This window comes from Bombina bombina, chromosome 4 (assembly GCF_027579735.1).
Source record: "Bombina bombina isolate aBomBom1 chromosome 4, aBomBom1.pri, whole genome shotgun sequence".
Lineage (NCBI taxonomy): Eukaryota > Metazoa > Chordata > Amphibia > Anura > Bombinatoridae > Bombina > Bombina bombina.
Window position 1 is genome coordinate 587,708,976 of NC_069502.1, and position 10,397 is coordinate 587,719,372.

Below are 10,397 nucleotides of genomic sequence, written 5' to 3' on the forward strand. Positions count from 1 at the left end.
CCTCCGTGAGGTACAGGCTGTCTACGTCCATGGTGACTAGGAGATCACCCTCCTGAAGCATAGTGTAGCCCCTTAAAATATTTAGCAGGCTAGGAGAATCCTGCAAATATGCTGGAGTTCCTTTCACTACCGGTTGGAAGTAGAAATCTATATAGATGGCCAAATTAGACAATAAAGACTCCCTGGCAGATACAATTGGTCTGCCGGGGGGGATTAATAAGGGTCTTGTGCACCTTTGGCAAAAAGGTATAGTACTGGTATTTTAGGGTAATCAGTCAAATATTCAATTTCTTGTTCAGATAGTAGTCCTGCTTCATAACCCCTATTGAGACATTCATCAATGTGTTTTTTGAATGTATTACTTGGATTCCGTTTCAGCTTAACATAGATATTAGAATCAGATAGCTGTCTGTAGGCCTCTGCCCTATAGTCCACATAGTCCTGTATGACTATGGACCCGCCCTTATCCGCCGGGTGAATAAACGATGCTATTGTCATTGCTTAATGCTTTGATGGCATTTCTCTCATCAATGTTCAAATTACGGTAAATAGGAAAGGGAGCTTTATCGGAAATCTCATTGCATAACATTCGAGTGAAATTCCTAATGGATGGATGTGTACTTGTGGGTTCAAAAGATGATGGTTTCTTAAATTTAGTTACAGGCGTTCTAATTTCATTCTTAAAATAATCCTTTAATTTGAGTTGTCTCTGTAACCTGTGGATATCCACAATAGAGTCTAATTTGTCACGTCTAGGCATAGGTATAAATGATAAATCACGGTTCAGAACTGAAGTCTCCACATCACTTAGAGACTGACTACTCAAATTATATATAATATTTACTTCTTTTTGTGTTGCTTTCTGCGGTTTACGTCTACCTCGCCTAATGTTAATCCGACACAGATTAACGTGCACAAGCACATATGTCATTTATATGTTAATCTGTCCGTGCTCTTTGGTTTACATTGGCAAAACAATAACGAGTTACAGAGACCGGAGGGCGAACCACCACTGTGCAATACGTGAAGCATTGAAAAAGGGGGATTAGCAGCAACCTGTTGCCCAGCATTTTGCTGAATACAATCACAGCCTATCCAGCCTGAGGTCAATGGTGATCGACCATGTGCCGCCACTAAGGAGAGGTGGTGATAGGGACAAAAGGCTGTTACAAGTGGAAACAAAATGGATTCACATGTTGGACACAGTTCCTAAAAGACTAAATACTGTCCTTGACTTCGGACCGTTCTATACAAAGTAATACTACATTGGAATCTACTAGCAACTGTTGTATGCACAGTCACCTGAGACTATTCACATGGATTTTCATCCTAGTGGGTACCCACGGGTTTCTATGCATACTTCAAGTGACATGAAGGGGGAAACCATTTTTGTGTGCGGGGTTAAATCTAATCTAGTTCCTGATCCAAATGTGTACTTGTGAGATGATCACAAATCACTGTATACATAAGTGGGCTATTTTCCATATCCCTTCTGTCCATATGATGAATTAAATTTAATCTTTAATTTTAATTGCACTTATGATTTAGCTTAGTAATGTTTTTAACTCTACTTGAATTCCTGTATTTCGATCAGTGCCCTGAGTTGATAATTGACAATGCCTAAGTACTATACGATGTCTAATACTTGAATGTGAATAATACTGGCATTCATGCTCGCACAGTGCTGTCATTAGCTGCAGATCACGAGTCATTTTATCACTAGTAAGGGGACATTGTATACTGGTCTCTATGGAAACCGACAGTAGCGCGATTGGCTAACGTCACATAGGTAAGTAGCGTGGTGATGTCACAACGTCACCACGTGAGAAGTGCATCACATGCAGGAACGCAAATAGGTTTGTTTGTGTGTATATAAGGCAGTGTATATTTGGGTATGGTAGGTGAGTCTTGGGGTATTAGGATACTTATGAATTGCTGGCATTTGACAAAGGTATTTTGTAAACACCGAAACGTTATGTCATTTTACATCTTTGAAGGTTTATTTAAAGTTAAATTTTATATGAACAGTGAGTGCCTTTTTTTGCTGGATACATACATACAATACATAGGTAGCCCTCAGTTTACGCCGTGGTTAGGTTCCAGGAGGAATGGTTGTAAATCGAAACTGTTGTAAATTGAAACCCAGTTTATTATTATGTAAGTCAAAGGGAAGTGAGGGGGGTAGGTTCCAGGCCCCTCTCAAAATTGTCATAACACTTAATACATTATTTTTAAAGCTTTGAAATGAAGACGTTAAATGCTAAACAGCATTATAAACCTAATAATATAGATTGTATCATCAAACTAAGTTTAATGAACAAAAACATTTGCTAACAGCACCTAATTAAATAATCACACAACACACAGACTGCATTCATCATCAAACATTTTTTACTTGCATTTTTCTGCAATCAGTTCTCTGCATTGTTAGCATTTTAGATAATATTGGGTCTGCACCTATTCTATGCATTTCAATCTGCAGTGATTAAGCAGTTAGGCACCCTCACCTCAAGCTGCTGGACAGGAAGATAATAGGAAGTGGCTGCTAAAACTTGTTGCTCAATAGCTAATGTCTGCTCTGTGTAAACAGATCAATTTCAGGCTATTAAGTTACATAACTTTGCTGCAAAACAAGCGGAAAACTCCACCTACTGGCTATTTTAATTAGTGCACTTTGCTTTCCAAAGCTTTTCGATAGCAGTCACATCACTGAAAAAAGGGTTGTTATTCTGAAACGGCGCAAATTGAACCGGTGTAAACCGAGGGCCACCTGTATATAACTTTAGTAGGCAATCCAAGGTATTGATCTAGGCCCATTTTGGTATATTTTATGCCACTGATTCGCAGCTTAATGCAATCATATTAAAAAAAAAAAAAAAAAAAAAAAAATTATTTACATGCCACATAAGCAGTCATAACATAAATGGTTGTAAAAGCTTCTCTGGGATTCCCTTTGTTCAGACATAGCAGACATGCATGGCAGTTTACCATCACTTTAAGTCACTGGTTTTCAAACCTGTCCTCAGGCCTCCCCAACAGGCCACATTTTGAGGATATCTGAACTAGATAACGTGAAAGAATCAGCTGATTAGTAACCATGGTTATTTTACCTGCACTCATCCAATGTAATCCTGAAAAACTGGCCTGTTGGGGAGGCCTAAAGACAGGTTTGAAAAAGTGTCTAGATGTAGAACTTATTTCTTGTATTTATTAATATAAATCTTAAATTACAACTAGCTGTTTTAAATCATTTAAAAGATAAATCTGCCTATTAATTACAGTAAAGAAAAATGCATAAAGATTTCAAGACAACGAGGTTCTTTAGATAAAAGAAAAAATAAAATTCTGAATGTTTCCCCCCACCCCAAAAGGCTGTCACATTCTTTTACCATTCCAGTGTTCCCCATGTATTTGCTGCCACTGTCCCCTCAGACTAAAAAAAAAATATATATATATATAGATTTTTTGTATAAAGTAACTATTAACATACCAATTTGAAGAGGTTCTTGTTTCGGGGGTACTGGTATGGGTGAGCGTTGTCTCTCTCTAAAAGAAGGTCTTTCTCTGCGGTTTGGCGGAGGAGCTGGAGGCCCTGGTGGTCCAGGCGGGCCGGGCTGCCAATAAGGTGGGTGAAACCCTCCTTGTGGTGGACCAAATCCAGGGCCATGCTATAAAAATAAATAAAATTATATAAACAAAATACTTTCTCAAAACCGACACAGCTGGATGTTAAATGTAATATTGTGTGTGTGTGTGCTATGCAATATATTTGCTTTTAAATATCACATTATATGTAATCTATTTAAGATTACCATGTTTGTGGCTCACTGACAGGAACTTACCAGTGCTTGTGTAGGGAAAGCCCTCAAATCTGGCCTGCTAATGGTATTTGATTACCAGAATTTAATAATTGCACAATACATACTAAGATAGCAAGTACACTATACAACAATTGTTTTTCCTGTATTTATATTTTACCTGATAATCATACTGGTTCGGTGGGGGGCCCATTGGAAAGTTTTCAGGTGGTCCAACAAAGTTGTGGTTGTTCTGATTAAACATATGACTATTGTCACCTGTAAACTCTCCACTGTCTTGACTGTTGTTGTCTTCAGTCACAGGAACAATATCCATTGGGCCTGGGGCTGGAGGTATCCAAGGCTGTTCTGGAGGAGGATGGTGTGGAGGAGGTTGATGATGCATTCCTCCCCATCCTTCTTTACAAAGTAGATATACATATGATTTATTAACAAAAAGGTGCATTTAGATAGCCTTTTCCAAAAATAATAATAAATAATTTATTGCATATAACATGATATGCAACGTCAACAACAAGAGAACTTTCTATAATTTCTTATATCAGACTGAAATTTAGTTTCAGCACTTTACAGATTACTGTTGCACTTATATCATGATTTTTTTTTTTTTTTTTTTAACCATATGAAGCCAATGCCTCCATGTTAGCAAACCTACAGCTTGAACACTAGGTACTACATCCCACCCACACACAAAAAAAGTTACCTGGCTGCCACAGTCGATTAAAGTTTGGGTCTCCCGGAAAATTAGCATGATTGTTGGGACCAGGTTCTATTGGAGGAACCTCCTGCCCATTGGGAATTATGCCTTGCTGCTCCACATCTGGCCCTGTAGATTCACGTTGGGCAATCCATGCTTGTGCAAGAGCAGCCCAATCTATTTGGCCTAGAATAAAAAAATGTTTTAAATATATAAATTTCTGCAATATATTAGCAGTTTAAGCAAATAAACAATTTATATTATATTTACACAAAATCATTGCACCTGTTGAGCAGGACAGACAGTGAGGCAATTAGGATTGGCATGTGCACAAAGCTGACTGTTTCACTCAGAAGTGCTGAGGCTACCAAGTTGGATTAGAGCAAAGGGGTTAAACTAAGATAAATAATTAAAAAAAAAAAAAAACCACTGATGCAAATATTACATTTTTTTAAAGGGACGTGAAACCCAATTTTTTTTATTTCATGATTTAGATATAGACCATGTGATTGTAAACAACTTTTCAATTTACTTCTATTATCTAATTTTTGTTCTGTTTTCTTGTCGAAATGGATACCTAGGTAGGTTCAAGAGCTGGTGATTGGTTGATGCTCATATATTTACCTTATGCTATTGGCCAACCCAATGTATTCAGCTAACTCCCAGTAGTGCAATGCTGCTTCAATAAAGTATACCAAAAGAATGAAGCAAATTGGAAGGTTTAAAATTGTATTCTCTATCTGAATCATGAAAGAAAAATTTGGGGGTTTCATCTCCCTTTCACAAATTAAAGCATTCCATGTTTATGTTTGAGTGTTTCTCTGTCGCCTACGCTTCAGTGCAGATAAAAGTGTGTTCAAAGGAGACAACAAAAATGCCCCAGCTAAAATAATGTTAATATTAGAGACAATTTATATAATACAGAACTGGATAAACACAGCAAAATTCTGAAATTGAGCCCTTTTGGTTAAATTAAAAAAAAAAAAAAATGCTGTGAACATGTATCCAAGAGTGTCAAAGGAACATTCTAATGCAAAATCGGAATTTGGCCAGTGATTAGTGGTTACATGCATATAAAGTTCCTGATTGGCTCACCAGCTACGATTTGCTCAGAAGCTGCAAAAAGCTGTGGCTCCTGAATGGAATTATAGCTGTGTTTAACACCATTGTGGGTATTGTAAAAATAAATCGCTCTGATTCATTAGAGGATTTTTTTTTTTTAAAGAATGTCCCTATAAATGACCAATTGTTTTAAAGCTGGAACAGTGTTTGCTGTGACAATTATCTTATTGGGCAACTTACTTGGATCCTGCTGGTGCTGAAAAGTTTCCATCCATTGCTGCTGATTCAATGGCCACTGTTGCCAAGGCTGTCCACCTTGATCCCACATTTTGTCACTTGCTCCACAATCTGTACTACCTGAAATTAAAAATCACTAACATGATTTAGTCACTCAAATTTGGAATTTGTTGAAAACAACTATGCTGGTATTTGCAGCTATTTTTCTGTGGATAATGACATCTGTCACTCATAAAAAATGGTTGATGAACAGAAGCATGTGTTCAACACTCTTAAAGGGACACTGAACCCAAAAAAAAAAATCTTTCGTGATTCAGATAGAGCATGCAATTTTAAGCAACTTTCTAATTTACTCCTATTATCGAATTTTCTTCATTCTCTTGGTATGTTCAATTGAAAAGCAAGAATGCAAGTTTAGATGCCGGCCCATTTTTGGTGAACAACCTGGGTTGTCCTTGCTGACTGGACAGCACCAGTAAAGAAGTGCTGTCCGTGGTACTGAACCAAAAAATTGCTGGCTCCTTAGCTGAGATGCCTTCTTTTTCAAATATAGAACGAAGAAAAATTGATAATAGAAGTAAATTATGAAGTTGCTTAAAATGGCATGCTCTATCTGAATCGTGAAAGAAAAAAATTGGGTTCAGTGTCCCTTTAAAGAGAGCTCCAGAGCCACAATGAATTGCTGATGCTGATCAGAACACATACAGTAATTTGCAGGACATTGTCTCAGCAGGTGTGTTCACCACCTAAAAAGTAATCTATTCTAATTTACAGACAACACTGTCTGACAGAATCATAACCATCTTTGAACATGGGGGTGTACACTATTTTGCAGTGCATAATACAAAGACAGACGAGACCCCTTATATGAAAGCAACAATGTCATCTTTCAAATAGTGGTCCTTTGTCATTCCAGATGCTCGCTCACTGTCAGTTTCATCAGGCTTAATCATAATTATAAGCCTGATGAAACAGCCACTGTCTGGCTGAGAAACGCGTTGCTAATTTTTTTTAATCTTTTTATTAAAGTAAGTTATTACTTACCACTTGCTGTCTGTCTTAGTTATCCTTTACTCTACAAATCTGATTTTTTTGGACCACTGAGAGTTCCTGATTTGCTGGAGTTATAAGTCTACTGGGTGACCATATTGATCCCAGCTTGTCTCTGCTGCACCAAGGGAGGTGCTCCACCAAATGTGAGTGAATACAATACATTTATAACATATATTTTGTTCCAACAGTACTAGGCCATATAGGCACCCTCTTGTGCTTTATACTACCCTCTACTGGTCATTAAACCTTGATCGGAGGCCAGTCTTCTGGGTGACTGTCATTTGAGCCCAGGCTGCTCCTTCCACACCACTAGGGGTTTATTATCACATGTGAGTGAAACCATCACCTTTTTCTGACACCTATTACCCTACGATATTGGGCCATGTGGCGCTTCTGTTCTTCTCTTTCCACTACAGATTACTGATGTTAGATCGTGGCCTTGATCCTCCTTCCCGAAACCATCTTACATCTGTATTAATACCATTCTAAGTCACTTACGAACTTATATGCACTTTGATATTCATTGTTTGCTGGTAGTATATATTAATTACCTAGCTCATCCTTTAATATATTATTGCACATTTACTTAAGATATCTATACCATTACTGGTTGTCTATTTTAGTATTATTATTATGCTTACTCTTTTTGATGTGGTATATCTCTCACTATTTGAGTTTAATTTATTGTATCACAATTGTAACTACAGTTTTTCCTTATTCTATTCTCTCAAGGGCGTGTATATATATATATATATATATATATATATATATATATATATATATATATATATATATATATATATATATATATATATAGCCACACAGTGAGAGGTAATAGCTTGCTTGAATTGTTAAAATAAATTAAGCCACCTCCAATCCATAATTTTGTGTCACTTTTTTTTTTTTTTTTAAAGAAAAAAAGTACATTTTTATGGTTAGATATTTAAGACAAACTAATGTTCTGCATAAACTGCAAGTGTGCAGTAACAAATAAAAATGGTATCCTCTTGGAAATAAAAAAAAATAAAAAAGTATTTGTATTGTAGCGGATAGAAAAAAAAAAAAAAAAAAGCAAAAAAAAAAAAATGCTCTAGCACAGGAATGTGAAAAGACCAATGGCCCAGTGCTAAAAAAGTTAAAGCACATTTTTTTGCAAGCAATAATAAAATACTCAGCATTTTATGTCTTATATTTATAATTTTCAAATATACTTGAATTTGATGCACACTCCCTAGCAAGTCCTGCAACAAGCACCCTGACTGACTGCTTAAAGGGACATTTCAGCCAAAATTAAAATCCACATGGATACATTTCAGTTTTGAATAGAAGTAATTTTGTATTATACATGTATTATCAAAAATGCTTCTAATAAAAGATATAGCTGTTTCAAAAGTGTATTTAAAGTGAAGGTAAACTGACAAGCTCTATTCTAATTAATAACAGATAATAAACCAAATAAATATAACTTTCATTCATCAAATTTTTGAAAGATTTATATTACCGAAGATATCTTAATTTATTATTTATTCGGCTTTCCGAAAATCAACCCGTAGAACTGTTTTTTTTTTTTTTTTATAAACAAGGATCACGTTGTTCTGTTGTCCAATTGATTCTTTGGCCGTTATGCGGCCGTCAATTCACGTCATAATAACATGGGTCTTTATGCGCATGCGTGACATCTTCCACTGTGCATTTGTCAAGCTCGCGCGCCCACGTTTAGCGCATGCGCACTATAAAATTCCCATATACTAATACTTACAAGCGCTGCAGTAGAGACAGACACCCGCGATTAACGCATGCGCAAAGATCCGTGGCCAAAACTTAAGCGCATGCGCAGTTACTCCATGCTCGATGTGCACGAGCAAACTAGACACGTATAGAGCGGGTGGGACCACTCTATACGTCACAGTATCAAAATCCAGGAAATGGAGGATGGGAGGAGATTCTGCAGGGAACGGTATGACAAATATAGTTAAAATTATACCGAAATAAATATATTTTTTGACAAAACAAACCTAGCGACTGGTTTTGACTTAGTAAAAGGTACATATATACAATAGCTAGTTAAGGAAACTTTACCTTCACTTTAAGCATGCACTGTGCTCCAGCATTTTAAACACATCACTTGCTGAGAGAGCCTAAGGTGCTTGTATCATCTGGTAATGGCTCAGTTTGTTAATTGCTGACATGATACAAGCCCCACTGTCGCTCTGAGCACCTGCTGTATTTAAAATGCTGGTGCACTGAGATTATCTATCTATACTTCACATGCATGTGCAGAGAAAAATACTAACACTAAAACAGTGGCAACTTTTACTAGAAGCATGTTTGCCATTACATGTATATTGCAAATATGTTACTATTCAAGGATGTAATTCATCTATGCGCATTTACATTTTGGCCGCAATGTCCCTTTAAAATCTCTTTACAGTTAAAAATGAAATGAGAATTTAATTTTTTTTTGGGGGGGGGGGGATCTTCCTTTTTTACTAGATATGTTCAGGTGATATTTTCTAATCAGCTTTTTACAGCTATGCACCATCAATTTCATGTGCTTCAACGTTTGGGTATAATGCCCCTTTAAAATAATCTGTCACTGTAGCAGTGATACTATATAGATTTGTACAGAACACATTTTAAAACAAATGCAAGGTTTCTCTCATTGCATGTGAAAGTGTACAGCAGTGTTTCCCCAATGGATTTTAGTATGGTTTGGTTTCTTATATCTTGAGCTTTTAAACCACTGACTGAACACCAGTCTCCAAGGATAACGAAACCTCTAAGACTCTGAACTTAATACTTGCAGAAACCTACTAGCCAACTACACCAAGAAAATAACTGCATCATTTGCACAGAATAAAATCACTAGGGACATTTGCCTAACGAACATGATCGAGGACCTTGTCTTACAGCTACACAATTCAAACATAAACGTATACCACTCAGCTGCATGTCAACAACACTAAGCAACCCTTTGGTCTACTGCAGAAGGAGAACAGTCCCTCCAGCAAACACAGGCCGCTGCATACACGCTGCACCACCTCCGCCCTGCATGCCAGCCTCCTGGACTAATCAGGAGAGGCCTGAGTAAAGCTTAGTTTTAGCAACTTACATGCAGTTCACAGTACTGATCAACCCGATAATACTCCTAGATCCTATCCGCGAACTGCACCCGTTGGTGCTTTTCTTCACGGTATTCAGTTTGAATTTTAGGCCTGGAGAGATCACATTACACATATACTGCTTCTTCTTTTCAGCTCAAGCAATATGGCGCCCGCGACTTTTCGACAGGAAATAACTACCAACGAGTAGAGTCTTGGGATAGACAAGCCTTTCTTGAATCATGTGTTCTGTCGAGAATTTACTGTACTAGATCACCAACGGATCCGATGGCGGCAAATGTTAATAACAACTGTCGAACTTAAGGCCCTGGGGCCGCAGTGTTGTTCTCTAGTTTACAACCCACGCTATAGCCCCTCCCTCATTTTTTGTAACGCACGACCTCGTTGCTGTCTGTTCAGTCACATTCG

The 10,397-nt window shown here is 37.3% G+C and overlaps 1 protein-coding gene across 1 annotated transcript in view; it reads right to left on the reverse strand.

The window, feature by feature from the left end:
* The window catches only part of PNISR (PNN interacting serine and arginine rich protein), a 36,274-nt gene extending 26,104 nt beyond the window's left edge, over nucleotides 1-10,170 (reverse strand). Inside the window, 5 exon segments of the mRNA XM_053710567.1 lie at nucleotides 3,491-3,668; nucleotides 3,979-4,214; nucleotides 4,522-4,701; nucleotides 5,818-5,934; nucleotides 9,980-10,170. Of these exon segments, the coding sequence (XP_053566542.1) occupies nucleotides 3,491-3,668; nucleotides 3,979-4,214; nucleotides 4,522-4,701; nucleotides 5,818-5,905 (682 nt within the window). The 5' untranslated portion in view covers nucleotides 5,906-5,934; nucleotides 9,980-10,170.
* Between the last annotated feature and the right edge of the window lie 227 nt (nucleotides 10,171-10,397).